The sequence below is a fragment of the Helianthus annuus genome, chromosome 9 (assembly GCF_002127325.2).
Source record: "Helianthus annuus cultivar XRQ/B chromosome 9, HanXRQr2.0-SUNRISE, whole genome shotgun sequence".
In the NCBI taxonomy this organism is placed as follows: Eukaryota; Viridiplantae; Streptophyta; class Magnoliopsida; order Asterales; family Asteraceae; genus Helianthus; species Helianthus annuus.
Window position 1 is genome coordinate 135708419 of NC_035441.2, and position 17889 is coordinate 135726307.

Genomic DNA, 17889 nt, shown 5'->3' on the forward strand with positions numbered 1-17889 from the left:
TTTAGGATGAATTTTGTGTTACCTATTAATTACTTTCTTCCATTTTAATCTAATGCGAAAAAATAAAGCTTAACATTTATTTTTCAAAAATCAAAGGACCGTTGAAGCGATAAACTGCAACAAATTTCCAGTTATTCGAGTTTACATGGTTATAATATGAGAAAGAAGTCATCTTTGGTTGGTTAATGACAAGGGAAGATGTATTGCCATTGGTGTTAATATAGAAAGGATGCATCTTTTTAGTGTACACCTTGGAGAGATGATATATATAATTCTATATATAATAAATGTTCACTTTGTTTATAATAGATTCATACTAAAGGATATGACTACGTGGAGAGAAAGAGAAGCCATTTGCACATGATTATTATTCATGTGTATAAAGGGTACTAATGGATGATTGTTTCTTGGTAATTATAGGTATTTATATTTTTTTATTAATACTTCTATGTATTTAAATAAATTTTAACACTTTTCGGTGGATGGGGTGGTGAGTGAGAAGATGAGTCAGAGGGTTCATTTGTCGATAACCATCTTCTTTGGCACAACATTTTACATCCAAGCTTGAATCAGCAAGGACAACAAACATAATGCAATTTACATCACACTTAAGACAAAACACAGTGCTACTGTAAAACTACATATATCATAGAACTTTTAATCAAATCCATCATTAAATACATCTATGCCATGTTAGACAAAGACGGCAAACTTACTGATAAAACAAAAAATGTGGTGTATAAAGAAGTATTTAACGATTTGTGAGTTTTTTATATTCATTATTTCAGTTCAGTAGTGTAATGAATATTACTTTAATGTTTCTTTAGTTAAAAGGTTTAGGTCAACACCATTAAATAATATATTTTATTGTGAGACCACCCGTGTAAGACACGGGTACTTAAACTAGTATAATAATTATGAAAAATTACTTCTCTTCTTCCAAAGCTCATAGGCCCATTTAATAATACCTGAGTAAAAACCTTTTTACCCTAATTTATTTTAGGGGAAATAAAAAATCTCATCTGATCAAGAACAGTACAACAACAACAACACAGACGACTCTTCATTTTAGGGGAAATAAAGGGCATGTTTGGCTTAACTTATTTTCAACTTTTGGAAAAGTCCTTTTGGAAACAAAAAGTCAGGAAAACATGACTTTTGCCTTTGGAAAAGGACTTTTGGGCTAAAAAAGGAAAGGCAAACACCCAAAAAAAGGACTTTTGGGCATGTAAAAGGACTTTTTTCTTCAAAATAAGGAACCCCAAACATGCACAAAAAATCTTATCTGATCAAGAACAGTAGAACACCATCGACCAACGCCATCGTCATCGGCCATCGTCACACAAGTAAGTTGTTTATTTGACCTCTATACGCTAAGTATCTTTTTGTGTATTGTTTATTTGACATCTATACACCATCGACTCTGTACATTAACTGATGATGGATTTGAATGGTAATAAAAGAGATGATTGTAATTGTATTTTATAATAATAACCAACTGTTGAGTGGGTCAGCTGATAAAACAGTTAGGGTTTGAATGTTGAACATACCGATTCCATTATAATAATAACCAACTGTTGAGTGAGTAGACAAGTGAATTTATCTTTCTGAACAGAAAACAATTAGATTATTATCACCATAATTAAAAAAAATATGAACTTAAACGGACATATTTGATTAGGCTGTCAAATATGAACTCCGTACATTAACTATTAACTGGGAGTTTGGATTGTGATGTCAAAGTGTGGGTACCCTTTCTTTGATGTTATTATTTTTGGGAAATTTGTTAGATTGGGGATAGAATTATGTAAATTTTGTTGTAAATTAACGAGGCTTATTGATTTATGTAATATTCATTTAATGTTGTTCTCAAATCATCTCGAGCCGAGCCGGTCTTGAGCTTTGGATTTTACTTACGAGCCGAGCTCGAGCTCAAAATTTTAGGCTCGAACCGAGCCAAGCTCGAGCTCGAGCTTCACAAATACATCACGAGCTGAGCTCGAGTAGTGGAAGGCTCGCGCTCAGCCCGGCTCGTTTACACCCCTAGTCTTATCTCAACCTCGACCCCTTCTCCCGCCTCTTCTTCCCTCGCAGGTGACAAACAACACTGTCGTGTCAACACAGAATTGAAGTCTTTCTTCAAGCCCGAGAGTTTTTATTCTTTTCACGCCTCATTTTGTCTCCGTCAGCAGCCATTTCCATCTCTTTGTTTATTTTTACCCTAAATCCCATCGCAAGTCGCATCCTCAGGTAGCTTTTCTTCCTCCCTTCCTTCAAATTATTATTTTTTCATAAGGTTTTGCGGTTTGATGATGAAATTGAATACCGATTTCGAGTAATTAATATGAATTTGCTTACCTTTGAACCGAAAACCAATATGAGGACCTAGCTCTTTATGTCATGTGCTCACCAACTGTTTGTAAAAATGCTTGTATTGGGACTAGACCATCTTTTATGTTGGTTTAAAGGAAAATAACTTTTGTTATCTTGTGGCTAATTGCTCATTTGTGCAGGGTATAAATACATACAGGACCATTTCTGGTTTACTGATGTTATCTTGATTGTTCTTTCCTTCCTTCTCCAAGTGTAATTCTCTATGCAGTTGCTACATCCAAAGGGAGGAGATGCAACAACCATCTTCTATTCCGTTAAATCACTCGAATTCCCTCTCCCTCCAAAACTGTGCAGACTCCACAGTTTAAACATCAAGACCCTGAATCCTTTATGCAATGGAATACGACATGAAAACTGTTATGCTAACAGAGTAAAGTGCTTATCAAATGCAATTAACAAGTCGTCAATTTCAGAGAGCCAAATCGATCCTACAACAGGCGAGGAGCTTTCACCTGAGCTCTCCAACAGGTATATACGTTGGCTATGTGAGGAAGGAAACACCGATAAAGCAATGGACTTTCTTTCTCAGATGGAAGCCGTAGGTTTTCGTTTGAGTTATGCTTCTTACACTTGTCTGTTAACAGCACTTGCAAGTGCAGGCAGGACTTTGGAAGCAGAGGCAGTTTTTCAAGATATGGTAAGCTCAGGGTTTCAGCCAAGGCAAAAAGTGTATAATATTTTGCTCAAAGGGTTTTTGAGAAGAGGTCTTTTGAACGCTGCAGATAGGGTTATGGAGTCCATGAATGATCTCGGTGTGTGGAAGAATCGAGAAACATACGAGATTCTTCTTGGTTATTATGTGGGTGCTGGACGGTTAAATGATTCGTGGGAAGCTGTAGCCAAAATGAAGAAGGATGGGTTTGAACCGAATTCGTTTGTGTACAGTAGGATTATTGAACTTTACAGGGATAATGGGATGTGGAAGAAAGCTACAAATCTAGTAGCAGAGATCAGGGAAAACGGAGTTGTTCTTGACAAGAAGATTTTCAATAGTGTCATTGACACTTTTGGGAAATCTGGCGAATTGGAAGATGCACTCCAAGTGTTTGATGAAATGCAGCAAGAAGGGGTTACACCAGATATCACCACATGGAATTCTTTGATCCGGTGGCATTGCAAGCATGGTGATCTCACGAATGCGCTTGTGCTGTTTGATAAAATGCAAGCACAAGGGTTGTATCCTGATCCGAGCATCTTCGTTACCATCATTAGTCGCTTAGGAGAACAGGGGAAGTGGGATGTAATCGAGAAAACCTTTGAGAACTTGAAAAATGGAGGTCATCGACAAAGCGAGCTCATTTATGCAGTTTTGGTTGATATTTATGGGCAATATGGGAATTTTGAAGATGCAGAAGAGTGCATAAATGCATTAAAACTGGAAGGAGTTCCTCTATCAGCTAGAGTTTTTTGTGTGCTCGCAAACGCCTATGCCCAACAGGCAAGTTTTAAACCATCAAACTTGTTAATATTTTTTAAACTTTCAGGATTTTTGTAACCTTTCGATACCTTTTTATTCAGGGTTTGTGTGAGCAAACTGTTAAAGTTCTTCAGTTGATGGAGCGTGAAGGAATCGAACCAAACCTTATTATGCTCAATGTTTTGATTAATGCATTTGGCATTGCTGGAAGACACTTAGAGGCGCTCGCGGTGTATCAGCACATAAAAGAAAGTGTATGCCCATAGTCTATTAAACCTCATTAAACATCTTATATTGAAGTTGTTTATGCTAATTGTACTATTGATTGCTTCTGAAGGGTGCAACTCCAGATGTGGTTACCTACACTACACTTATGAAAGCTTTGATAAGAGCAAAGGAGTTTGACAAGGTACCTGTAGTGTATAGGGATATGGAGGCTAGTGGCTGTTCACCAGACAGGAAAGCCAGAGAATTGCTGCAAAATGCGATGATGGTTCTTCAACGTAGGCGTTAGTTAGATCAACTAGATTGCGAAATTATATGGTTCGGGTAAAAAGGCATTTTTTTTAGTACAGGTTAGGCTGGGTTGGGTTGACCCGGAATACTTTTATGTCCCAATATTTTGTTGTTTTATAAATAATTTGGTTATCAAATTTGATTGTGAAATTATATGTTTAACCCGTTTTCTTTTAAGCTCAAATTTTTGTATTCTATTTGTATTGTGCCCCAGATAAAATATTAAACTCTAATCGACCCGTTTATACTTAAATTGGTCAAAATCTTGGAAACCAAGGATGTTCCACTCTCTAAAATGTATTCTTAATTTTATGGAACGAAATCTTGATGCTTCCTTCTTTGATGACCTACAAGGCTACAAGATTTTAACTAGAGGTGGCAATCTTGTTCACATGAAGATAACTTATAAGAGTCTATCAGCAAATATACTCCCATTTGATTTTCTTATACTGCATCAGCATTCTTTTTCCTAATAAAAACAAGTTCTTTAACTGAACCAAAGTCTAGTAACATCAGTTTCCTAGAATTTTATATTAAAAAAACAACTCAAGATCATAAGTTAAATCTCGAGTTCAACAACCCATAATAGCACAATTGTAAACAAAGTTATCCAACTTTTTGCGACCAATCATGGTCCATTGTGGCGGTCCTTCTTTCAGGACCCATGAATAGATGTCAACATGAGCATACTCCCCATGTGCCCAACGACCACCAACAATAATCACCCGATCCCCACACCCTCTAAACGCAATCCCCCACCCACACATACTATCTGCACTTTCAGGCAACCTGCCTATACTCTCCCACACCTTAACATTCTTATCATACTTCTTCACCTCCATCACTTCACAATCTGCAGCATACAACTCATTATCAACCACCGCTAGCAGCGGTGGCGCCATCGAACCACCACCTCCACCCATCCACATGTCGGGAATCGCTCTCCACGTCTTAGCCACCGGATCATACTCTTCGCCACATGACAACGGCTTCATATCCTCCCCACCACACCCGCCAATCACATAAAACTTATCGTCCATAAACACTCCTGAACTCATTTTTCTCGGCTTCAGCAGGCTGGGAAGTGTCTCCCATGCTCCAGACTCACTGTCGTAACTCTCAACTGTGTCCATGATCTTCCCGTTTGCGTTAACACCTCCTGCGAATATCGCAATTGTTCCAAGGCTCGCGGACCCAAACAAGCATCTTGGTTTGTTCATTGTTGGCCCTTCTGACCATGAGTTTGATAGCAGGCTGTATTTGTACATAGCCTGACCTGAAACATGTTTTCCTAGTACCAGAAGGTCTGTCCCAACCCCCATGGACTCTTTATCTGAAAACGCGAAACATGGGTCGCTGTTTATCAGAGGTAGATGCATCCATTTCTTGCCAACTGGATCAAAAGCCTCCCATTTCAACATGTGACAAGAAAAGTAAACCCAATGTTCTACCACTTTATTCTTGCTTCTTTCTTTGTAGATCTCACCACTCCTGATGAGATCATGAAAGCTTTTGTTCAGTGATGCAACAGAAGCGTAGCTGTATCGTGGGCAACGAGTGAGAATCTTGATCGAATTCTCCCTACCAATGGCTTGGATCAGCGAGTTCTTCTTTGATGGCTCATGTGAGATCAAACAAAGGTCCAGATCGTCGATATACGCTAATGTGAGTTCAAGATCATCATCAAAATCATCTTCCATTGGCATCTTTTCTAGTTGAGATGCTAGTGTCTCTATCTCATCATCGCTTATATGATGATAACTGCTCGATTCTTGATTATGTTTCTCTGACATGTTTTCTTGAATCTCTGGGCACAAAATCTTGATGCTTGTATCTTTGATCACCTACAAGATTACAACTGAAAGCTAGTTAACATATATATTATAATAATCACTCGAAAAAAAGGTAATTACTAGTAATGTATAATTAATTAGTTATCATATGAAGAAAGCAAAATAATTAAGAATCTATCAGCAAATTTGATTTTCTTTTTACTGCTCTTTTCCTATTATAAATTTCTTTTTTTTAATTAAAGCAAGGTCCAGTAACACCAATTTACAAAAATATTTACAAGAAAAGACATAAAATGAAAGAATACAATTAATTGCGTAACTACACAATAAACCAACAACATCAAAAAAGTTATGATGGTTGATGTAACGCAAATATATCTATAGTGGAGAGTTCAAATGAGAAGAATCACAAAATAAGAATAAAAAGAATAAAAGGGTACAAAGGTAATTTAAACCAATCATTTAATTAGTCTACCCTTTATTTTTGCTATTTAAATTGATAAACATTAATCATTTAATGAGTATATCCTATAAATTAGTTGTGCACCTTACACAATAAAAACATTCATGCACATGATCCTATATATTCAACGTTTTCTACACCATAATAACAACATTTCCTACACCGAGAAAACAATGTTTTGGTGTAGGGTACAAAATGTGTAGGTTCCCAACACTTTTAAATAATTTTACGATAAATAATAATATATGTGTAGGACACAACACTTTAAATAATTTAGTCGCTCCTTACAAAATTGGTGTAGGACCCAACACATTAATAATAGTGAAGGAGAAAATTATGGTGGCATTAATGAGATTGGAGTAACCCTTTATAATATTTAATAGTGTTATACATCAAATTGTCTATTCTACCCTTATTAATTAAAACATTAATTGAAAGTGGACAACAATAATATCTTGATTCACAACCATTGATCAAAAAAATATAGGGCCTAGATTAATTTAGTTTTCTTCTTTCAAGAATATTCTTCTCAAATGAACCTTCCCCTATATCTATAAATAGAATTACACAATCAGATATCCTGAATGCAAGATCAATCAAAAAGTAGGACACACACCTATACGATTTGTAATTGAGTATTTTAAGAATTTGGAAAATGCAACTTACCAATTCGACAGTAGAAAATATAAAATTTTACCCAAAGTATGCTGTTACCCTTTGCAACCTCTCTTCTTTGCGTTTTCTTTCTGAAAGTTACACATCGGATGAGAATTTAGAGTATTAGTCGGTGAGGAGAGAGCATTATAAAAGAACAATGATGAGGATTTGAGTTGTATTATTTTACAATAAAACTCTTCTTATGGATTTCGATGCAACTAGTTACGACTTATATACACAAAAAAGCTAAAAAGAAAGAAAGAGTGGTGTGGGTATCTTTAGAGGGGGCATGAGAGGCGTGATACTGACCTGGCCCACTTACACGAGATACGCCACTTGTCTTGAAAAGGTGATTCGCAATAGGCCAATTGTACATTGCCACGTCTATTGTTGTATATTTATATGCAGTATATCTGTGTGCGAAAAACCGTGTCTACAATATCTATGTGCTTCTGTATTTAAAAGCCGGTTTTTACGCTTTATTTAGTTTCACTTTGTGACTCTAAGTCATGAGTTTCTACATTTCAACGCCGCCCCACCTTTTGTATAGAGTACATATATTTGGATAGGCTTTCTAACAACCAATATTTAATGATTACATTTTATGTTCTAACTATACGTTACAATGCCAATGAGGTAGTCGTGGCCGTGGTTGGAGAAAGAATTGGTGTTCCTTGTGACTCAGGTCCGATTCTCACTCTCCTCATTATTTTCTGGGGCATCCAGGTGAAGAGCGAATACGGGTGGCGCCGGTTCGACTTGGATGGGAGGCGAGGTTTTACCGATTATTCCACTGTCGTGCCTTCGGGCGGGTGGAGGTCGGGTTTCCGTGCATCTGGGGAGAGCCAAAAGGCTGGCGGTGGTCGAGTAGTCGACCTTGGCCACAACGCCCGGTGTCACAGTAGTTGGCACGTCGTTCCTTGCCATTAATAAAACTATACGTTACAATCTCATAGTCTTTTATGTAACTGAATTTAAAGTTTGCGATATATATATATATATATAGTAGGAGTTGGGTGGAAAGTCTATTTTTCCTAGAAAGTCTAGGAAGCAATGAGAATTGGACATGTGGCATTGAGTTATATTAACTAAAAGGGCAACTATGTAATTTCACATTTTAATTTTATTTTTGGAATTTATTTTTCATTAACTAACATTCCATGATTTTCGGAATTTTTGTTGTTTTCGAATTCAAATTTGGAGGTCAATGTGTTTATCTGGAAAACTATCAGCAGGTCTTGGTGATGTGTTTTACCAGTCAGAGAGGTTGAAGTCAGTGTGTTTTAACACTCTGAAGTCAATATATAATCAGGTTGTGTTTTAACAGTTCTTTTGCATTTTTAATACTCTGAATGTGTTTTATGTTGTTGTCTATGTCACATTACATCACATTGTGTTTTTTGATGATTAAATTACATCATAATGTGTTTTACAACATGTTGTTTTATACTGAAGTTTAACAAATCTATTGTGTTTTAAGTCAGCAGATTTGCTGGAGGATTCTTGATATTGTGTTTTAAAAGCAAGTAGATTTCTTGACATTGTGTTTTAACAGCAAGCAGATTTCTTGACGCTGTGTTTTAACAGCAAGCAGATTACTGGCCATTGTGTTTTAACAGCAAGCAGATTTCTTGACGCTGTGTTTTAACATCAAGCATATTTCTTGACGCTGTGTTTTAACAGCAAGCAGCTATTGCTGGAGGATTCTTGACATTGTGTTTTAACAGCAAGCAGATTTCTTGACATTGTGTTTTAACAGCAAGCAGATTTCCTTGACGCTGTGTTTTAACAACAAGCAGATTGCTGGACATTGTGTTTTAACAGCAAGCATATTTCTTGACGCCATGTTTTACCATCCATGCTGGTAATCCTTCCATTTATCAAGAACGACTCAGAAACCACGGTACAAGCCTCTCTATAATCATCAATTAAAACAGCAAAAACGCAGCCAAGTTACAAGCAGATTACGACCGAAAACGTATATGCACTTCAAGAACTTTAATCACATGTAACCCCTCGAAAATTCATGTCCAATAAAAAGAAGACACGTGTCATGTAAAACAAACGTGTCAGGAACCCGGATCAAATAAAGGATGTATGGTAGGATTTAAAAAGGGGCGTCATGTTATTAAAATACCTCTGAACGACCCAAGGGTGACATGTTATTAAAATACCTCTGAGTGACCCAAGTTACAAATCCCAAGACCTTAAATCGTTATGATAAACATCTAATATGTTAACCGGTTATTCCTAAATAGATAACCTCCATCCTTATACGGAAAATGAGTTCTTTACAATGCTACTACAATCAGGAAATTTACAATTCTGATTAAAAGAATTAATCTTGAGCTAAAATATGTCCAAGCATGAATTCTTGAAATATCCGTCACTTTAAACCTATTACTAAGTGCCAAAGTGGTGTAAGTGCATGCAAGGCATGCAATATCTGAACAAAAGGGACCCTCAGCTAAAAAGAAATGCACAAGATCCGGATTGGAAAGAAGTGCATGGTCAAAGCCTATGAAATCTCAAATTTTTGTCCTCTGGTCATCGGATACGGACCGCAAAGCCAAGGGCTTACGGTTCGTAAGTCAGTAACTGGGCGATTTGAGCAAGGGTCGGTTACGGACGGCAACCGTTTAAGCATACGGTCCGTAAGAGTAGCATACGGACCGCAAGAGCTTAGGCTTACGGTCCGTAAGCCTGTCGCTGGCAGGAGGTTTTGGACAGCTGTCTGTTCAGCCTGTTGCACCGCCTTAGAAGTATGGTTTTCGAAATCAGGGGCATGATAGGCAGTATATAGCATCATAGAGACACCTGGGATGATCTTGTATCAATCATAGACTTCCTTGTCTTGATCTTGAGCATTCTAGTTCACTATATAAAGAAGTAAAGTTGTAACATTTTGTTCACTTCATTCAAGCTCTTCTCATTTGATCTCTGGAACTCCTTGGCCAACAGCCAACTTTTCCTAAAGTCCCTAATCCCATTTAGGACTCTTGTAAGTGTTCCTAATCCTCCTTAATTCATTTTAGCTTAGTTATTTAGCTAAAAGTCAAACCATCATAATTAAGGTTTGACTTCGAGATTAAACAATAATTACTCAGTCAAATCTCGAATTTAAAAATACCTATAAGTAGGTAATTATGTGGGTAATAAACCCTTAAAAGGGTATTCTCAGATTTCCACTCTAACTATGTTAATTGTCGAGTCAAAGCTTACTTTAAAAAGTCAACAGAATGTTTATTCCCAAATTAATGCATAATTAGCAATGTAGGATACATGCAACCTGTTTGATCATTAATATAACTTGGTAACTAATGTAAGAACATGTCCCAACATGTTCAACTCGGCAATTTTCAGTTTAGGCTCGGTTTGGAACCGAAAGTCGCATAGTTTGACTTCTATTTTGACTTTCAGTTCTGACCCGTTTAAGCCAAGTTTAGGATTGCCTTAGAGCTTCTTTTGGACCTATTTTCATGTTAGTATAACCCCTGTGATTATACAACTTGGTTCATTAGACATCTAATTCTTATGCATGTTTCCGTTAATTGCTTATATGTTGACCATTATGCCCAAATGACCTTAAATTATGATTTTTGAAAATGTAAAAGGGTAGACACCTTAGTTACTGAATTATAAACTTGTACCTAAAATTTGACATCAGTTTGAGGTCTAGATTAAGAGTTATGCTCATTAGCGTAATTAGAAGCATTCTTAGTAATTAATTGACGTAATTAGCATATAGCCTATCTAAACCCAAATTTTTATACAAAACTTATTACCTACTGATATAAAATAATATTTTGGGATTTTTGGAGATTTTTATTTATTTTTAGGCTGAGCATAGCTTAGAGTTTTAGGCTTATTTCAGTTACTGTCGGTTTTGCCCTTTTGGGCTATAAAATGAGTTTTATAAATCCTTTTGACCCCAAACCTTTTTCTACTGATTTGTTATGATAAATAAATTATTTTGAGCCTTCTGGGATTTTAAAAATATCAGCTTTCTATACAAAACCCGGAAATGGCTCCAAATCGCCTTTTTAAGCATTTTTACGACATAGTATGTATCAAAACTAGTTTATATATATAAGGGTTGATACCTACTGATATATTCAATAAATTTTTATATTATAACAGTAAACAAAAGTTTTAAACTCAGATTTCCAGTTTTAACCTTTTAGGCTTATGTGAAATTACCAAAATGCCCCTTTGGTGCATAATAGGGTTATAATTGATAGATTTCACATATATATGATACCCTACTGTTATAACTTATTAAATTAAGTATATTTATTAAATAAATCAGACCTTTAACTCAGATTACAAACTAACTCTTTTTACCCTTTAAAATGACTAAAATGCCCTTTTGAGGCATAGTTTGTGTTTAAAATCATTTCGGGCATAATAGAAGATATCTTTCTGATATCATAACATATTTAGTGCATATTAACTCAGCGAACTTGTATATTATTCATATGGTTACCCGTTACGCACTTTCGCGTTCGGATCGGCTTATGTAACTAGTTTACACATTTTAGCCGAAATGGATCAAACTATATCCTTTTTGTCTCAAAATCCAGAATGTGATTATGATACCCATATTACACAAGCATGCAAGCTTGTCGGGTCAAAACCACATTCTAATCTGGTCTTCGCCTTCCATGCGATTGAACCGAATTCTTTCTTTAAAACTAACCGGTCTAAGCTTAGGCTAAATTAAAGACCCGTTAGGATTCTAATAGGTTATTATAAACCTTTGTTCCAGAATAGGAGATCCAGTAAAAGATATTTGCACTTGCTTCTGTGATTTTACTTGCTCAGGTAAATACTTTTAACTTATTTTTCCTATACGGGCTTGGGGTACGATATCTAAAATACCGCTTGGTTGGGCATTGAATCTTTGATCCAATAGAGGTTAAATCATTGATATGTCCTGTTTAAATTGTTTTGTTGCTTAAAGCCTTTGGGGGGTTAATGACCATGTCCCGGATATCCTTGGCATCATTTTACGAAATGGCCACGACCTAAGCATACGGGTGTAGGCGTACGCCCGTTGTGCATAATTAAATATTAAGGTATAACCGTCGGTTCGGGTTGAACCGTTGCGGGATTATATTAAGTGGCGTGTCTATTGATCCTTAACCTGGTGTAGACCCGGGCTACTGGACGCATAAGAAACATGTAAATCTTTTACAAGTTTATATTCAAATAATTATCCCAAGTTATAAAAATCTTTTGTGCCATGTGCATTCAAATCAATTTTCAAACCTTTTCAAAATGAGTCAGTTAAATTGTATTTACCAGTGCAAACTGACGTATTTTCCCAAAAGGATTAAGTGCAGGTACTACGCGTAATAGGCTGGCCGCTCCTAGCATCAACTAGAAGTCTCACAAGCTTAGATGTCAAAATCTGTTGAACAATATTTCCTCTTTACTTTGATCCGCCTGTGGATCTATTTCGACTACATTGTGATACTTAAATATTACAATTTTATTTGGTTGAAATAAATCTATCTTTTTGCTTCCGCTGTGCATTTTAAATTTGTGTTGTTTGACTATGATGATATCAACTACGTCATGATACTCCCCACCGGGCCCACCGGTGACACGTGGAAAATAGGGGTGTGACATCACAACACAAGATATGAATACCTAGTGAAGAAAAGGGGTATGAACAAGCTTTGGAACCGAAATCTGAATGCTTTTTGGGGTCCTGTTTTGCGTCGCCAGCAACAAGGGGAAAGAGATCGGTTTAGAGAGGAGGAGAGAGAGAGAGAAAGAAGGGGAAATCGCATGATTTTAGGGATTTGGTTATTGATATGGCAGTTTCTTGACTTATTTAAAACACTTCCAATTACCAAAATACCCTCACTATATTAAAAGTCTATAATTATATAACTCAGATATTAGGAAAATGCCATTCATTTGATCTAAGCCATTAAACACACCAATCGGATGGCCCAGATCGCTTCCTAGACTTTCTAGGAAAAACACACTTTACGCAGGAATCCTACTATACACACACACACACACACATATATATATATATATATATAGGGCTTAGTTTAAATGAGAATCAACACGAGTTGTGAGAACTGTGAGAACTTTTTCTTCCTGTGCGAGTTGGGCCAATATTTTTTTGCACAAACGTTGATGAAATTATTATAAAAACATCTGTAAAGAAAAGTAAAAAAATTGTCGAGTTGGTAGTTTTGAATGATACAAGTTTCTTTTACGCGCTAGTGTAAATTTTATACGAAGATAAATATTTTTTTTACGCCTCATGTAAATGTGGGTATGCGGCATTTTTTTATGTTTTTTTTTGCTGAAACAAGTGATTTTTTATGAATTTTAAGAAAAAAAAATTTAGAAAACCCTTTTGGATGGCCTAGTTCTCACGATTCCCACAACTCAAGGTGGTTCTCATTTTAACCCATCCCTATATACAGGGGTTGGTTAACGTACAATATTCCTTAACGTATGATGCGTACGAGATGAAATTACGCATGTTATAAAACTCAAAACCCTAATCACGCATGTTGAAAAAAATATAATCACGCATGTTGAAAACCATAATCATGCATGAACATATCACGCATGTACAAAATCAGAAATCACGCATGGGGTAAAACCCTAATCACACATGTTATTATTTCAACTTGTACGTATTGTATGTTAAGGGATATTGTATTTTACAACTTTCACTATATATATATATATATGGGGTTGGTTAACGTACAATTTGCCTTAACGTACGATGTGTACGAGAAGCAGTTACAACATGCAGATCCTTTTTTTACAACATGCGGGTTTCTTTTTTCAACATGCGGGTTTGTGTTTTTTTACAACATGCGGGGTTTCATTATGGGGTGTTATAATGTGCGGAATTCACATCGTATACGCTCGTACGATAAGGTCAATTGTACAGTACACTTTCTCTCTATATATACACACACCTCGTTTGAGATACTGATATGTAACATCGCGAGACACATATAACATTTTTTATGATACTAGTATTTTAGATAAAGAAATGAAAAAAATAAACTAAAATAAAGAATTAATTAGTTGATATTGATTTTCAAGTTTTTAGTGGAAATATGAACAAACAGCTAGAGAACCTAGTAAGTCATAATATATTATATTACGTCTCGAGAACCTAGTAACATGGGCGGTTCTTAATAAAGGTGTGGCAGGGCCACGACCCGGGCAAGTTTATCGGCCGTAGTGCTAATTTTCCGCATTTCGAGCCAACACTGAGTGAATTAAACACTAGCCTTTTGTGTTTAATCTCAGTGCACAAATTGTACATTCCTCGAGTTCCGAGTCTAGACAAAGAACATAGGACAAATTCTGTTTTTGTTTTATTTTGTCTTTTATTTTATATTTTGGCTGTTATCTTAATCATGTTTGCAGGTCAAGAATGCCGCCAAGGTTTTTGAGAGGAAGAAGCAAGGGCCCAGTTACGGGCCATGACCATGAAGTCGGGCCGTCTCACCGGCGTACACCATCTATCACAATGAGCACTAGCCCTCAGGAGCCGTGGAGGGTTTGCGTTGAACCCAGGAGGCGATCAGTCTCCTTGAGTTCCTCACCGTCCTACTTGCATTCTTTCGGGCCGCAATCCGAAAACGAGCCCGACAACCCTCCGCCTTCCTTCATACCGTTGCAGCGGTCAAACTCGCACCATTCTTTTGGTGACCCTACCCCTGCCTTCCAGAGCCGGTTCAACCTGGCTAATTTTATTCAAGAACCCGTGGGTTTTAACCCACTGGGACCCGAGGATCACTTCTCGGGTGAAAATGACATGGATGAAGATACGGATCCTGTGGAGCCTGCAACCGGGACCCCAAACCACCCCATCGAAATCTCCGATGGGTCATCATTTCACGGATCACCTTACCGCGGTCCGGATAGCTACGAGGCGAGGTTCAGGCAGATTGACTGGTATTTCACTCCCTCTCACCACTCATCTCCTTACCAGCAGCAGCAGCAGGATCCTTCCGAGGATTCTCGATTTGTGGCAGTCACTCCGCCACCACCACCACCACCACCACCAGTAGAACAGCAACCGCCTCCGGAGCCACCGAGGCGGAGAAGGTCAAATGCGCGGATGTCCGTGCGAGGAGGAGTCCGCATCAGCACTCCTCAGCCCTCGAGTGGGAGTCACTATCCGCCACTCCAAGAAGAAGAAGACCCGCAGATGGGGGAGCCATCAAACCCCGTCCCAGAGATCAACTCTGCGCCTATGGCGCCACCATTGGGTTTTGATAACCCAATCCCTGCCTATGCCGGTTCAGCGGCGTATAACCCTTTTGAGCAGCCGGCTCATACCCATTACGATTATGCCAATGTGGACCCATACCAGGAGGCATGGGACTACAATTCTCGTCACCCAGAGGGACCCTATGGTGGTCTTTGGACCACTGGTTACCCAACTTATGGGTACCAGCGTCCACCACCTCCTCAACCTCTGTATCAGCCGCTGGCGGGATCGCCAACAAGAGGTCCTTGAAAGATTGGACCGATGTGAACGGGAAATTCAAACGGAGCGCAGTAACACTCGAGGCTTCTTCAAGGGGTTGTCAGACCTGATCAAAGGGAAGTCCAAGAGAAGGGGTCATTAAAGACCTTTTGTTCTTTATTTTATTTAGTTGTAATCAAGTCCCTGCGTGGACTTTTGCTTCAGTATTCAGCCCCTGCGTGGGCTTGTCTTTTTGTACTCTGCCCCTACGTGGGTATGTCTTTTGTTAACCTCTGCGAGGGTTTGTTGTTTGTTTCGCCCCTGCGTGGGCATGTTATTTTTGTAGAAGTCCCGTTTAGGGCAAAAGTTGTACTTGCTAAATTTATTAATGAGATGTTTAATTTGAATTTTCATTTTTGTTTGTTATTTATTATGTGCATGAATCATAAAATAAATGAAAATAATTTTATTATTAAAAGATCTACGATTATATTAAAATGGCAAAATCTAAAAAGGACAAGACCTAGCCATGTGTCATCATAAGACAAGGCCAAGATGGTAGTTCCATAATTAGATTCAGATCCATACTAACATCTCAACTTAGGATTGTTCTGCGTTAATTAATAAAAGAATCTTAAAGGTAAAACCTAGCCTATGTGTCGTTGCAGACATGGCCAAGATGGTAGAACCTATGCAAAGGATTCCAATTTCCTGTTAACATCTGAAAGAATGTTAACATCCATGACAAACTGTGAGGAGATAAAAATCACATAGGTCATCTTTTAATTGGGTTGTTTAAATTCCCTTAATTATATAACCATCCCTTAAGGATGAAGTGCCCACGGGCTAAAGAATAATGTCCTTGGGACTAAAGACAGTAGTAGCTTGTATCTCCCTGTCTAGAATAAGGCAATAAACTTTGATTAAAGCCTTAATACCCTGACTCTGTAAAAGTCTTGATATATAGATTAAATTTGTCTCTATATGACTATGCCCTTTTGTGCTGATATTTAATTAAAATATAGGATTGTTATAAAAGTCCTGAACATATAATTAATTAACAAATTAACCAAAAGTGGCTATTAAAACCATGGTTAATAAATCATATAATATTGTAAAAACTTCTAAATAAAACCTTGCCCATTATCTTTATTATGTAGCAATCGAAGCTACATGGCTGGGTCGGATGAAGCGAATAGTCATCCGGTGGAAAACCACAATAATGCTAGGATACAGCTGACTGGTGCAGAGCTGCAAGCACTAGTCGATAATGCTGTTACAAGGGCTTTGGATAGGCAAAACAGTGAGTCTAGTGGGACCCGAAGTAGGACCCTATCTGCAACGCATTCCAAGCCTAAGACCCATTCTGAGGCACACAGCAAGCTACCCTCTGTCCAGCCTAAACCTAATAAAGAGGAACCTAAGAAAGATGATGATCGACATTCCTCAAACGAAAACAGTATTCCTTCCAAGAAGATTGTATTTGATGATAAGCCTCGTGTTAAAGGTTGCACATACAAGTACTTTGTTTCATGCAAGCCCCGGGATTTCACAGGGGATAAAGGGTCTATGGATTGCATGACTTGGTTGGATGAGAGATATTAGTGGGTGTGCTAGAAGGGATATTGTGAAGTTTGTGTCCCAGTCTTTCAAGGGTGAGGCCCTAGCCTGGTGGAGATCTCTGATCCAAGCTACAGGGAAAATCCCATTGTACAACATGTCTTGGGAACAGTTCGTGGCACTGATCAAGGAAAACTACTGCCCTCAGCATGAGGTGGAAAAGATCGAGTCTGATTTTCTGTCGTTGGTGATGAAAAACCTGGATTGCCAAGCTTACCTCACGAGCTTTAATACTATGTCAAGGTTGGTTCCGTATCTTGTGACCCCGGAACCCAAAAGGATAGCTCGTTTCATTAGGGGTTTAGCCCCAAAGATAAAGGCAAGTGTAAAGGCCTCTCGGCCAACTACATTCAGGTCCGTAGCTGATATATCCTTGTCCCTGACGTTGGACGCGGTCCGGCAGAGATCGCCGAGGAACGCAGATGCTGAAAAGAGAAAGCGTGATGATGATAATTCACGTCGGTCAAACAAGAAACACAAGGGAAACCATGACCACAGGAAGGGGTCTGAATCTAAAAAGGATGGGCATCAGCCTGGAGATAAGCCCAAGTGTAAGGTCTGC

General features: G+C 37.8%; 2 protein-coding genes across 6 annotated transcripts; one reads left to right on the forward strand and one right to left on the reverse strand.

Annotated features, from left to right (window-relative positions):
- Positions 1-1274: 1274 nt before the first annotated feature.
- On the forward strand, positions 1275-4511 carry LOC110878796 (pentatricopeptide repeat-containing protein At5g42310, chloroplastic). 5 transcript variants are annotated; one of them, XM_022127159.2, is made up of 6 exons: positions 2036-2250; positions 2514-2862; positions 2979-3031; positions 3117-3832; positions 3913-4065; positions 4149-4511. In XM_022127159.2, exons 2-6 carry the CDS (start codon positions 2597-2599, stop codon positions 4323-4325), a joined length of 1365 nt encoding a protein of 454 aa, XP_021982851.1. In that variant the 5' UTR covers positions 2036-2250; positions 2514-2596; the 3' UTR covers positions 4326-4511. The 5 variants fall into 5 exon arrangements, with proteins under 5 accessions (XP_021982847.1, XP_021982850.1, XP_021982848.1 ...); XM_022127160.2 differs by having other exon boundaries at positions 2994-3031; XM_022127155.2 differs by adding an exon at positions 1275-1346 and having other exon boundaries at positions 2095-2250; positions 2514-3832.
- A 388-nt stretch (positions 4512-4899) lies between these two features.
- On the reverse strand, positions 4900-6119 carry LOC110874708 (F-box/kelch-repeat protein SKIP11). Its single transcript, XM_022123194.2, has one exon. The coding sequence runs from the start codon at positions 6031-6033 to the stop codon at positions 4900-4902; it is 1134 nt and encodes a 377-aa protein (XP_021978886.2). The 5' UTR covers positions 6034-6119.
- Between the last annotated feature and the right edge of the window lie 11770 nt (positions 6120-17889).

What these genes read in the sequence shown, in the direction of transcription:
- LOC110874708 (XM_022123194.2), bottom strand. Translation starts at nt 6,033, where the DNA reads ATGCCAATGGAAGATGATTTTGATGATGATCTTGAACTCACATTAGCG.
- LOC110878796 (XM_022127155.2), top strand. Translation starts at nt 2,597, where the DNA reads ATGCAGTTGCTACATCCAAAGGGAGGAGATGCAACAACCATCTTCTAT. An exon ending in CAAACGCCTATGCCCAACAG is followed by an intron (nt 3,833 to 3,912) that starts GCAAGTTTTAAA and finishes CTTTTTATTCAG; the next exon opens with GGTTTGTGTGAGCAAACTGT. An exon ending in ATCAGCACATAAAAGAAAGT is followed by an intron (nt 4,066 to 4,148) that starts GTATGCCCATAG and finishes TTGCTTCTGAAG; the next exon opens with GGTGCAACTCCAGATGTGGT.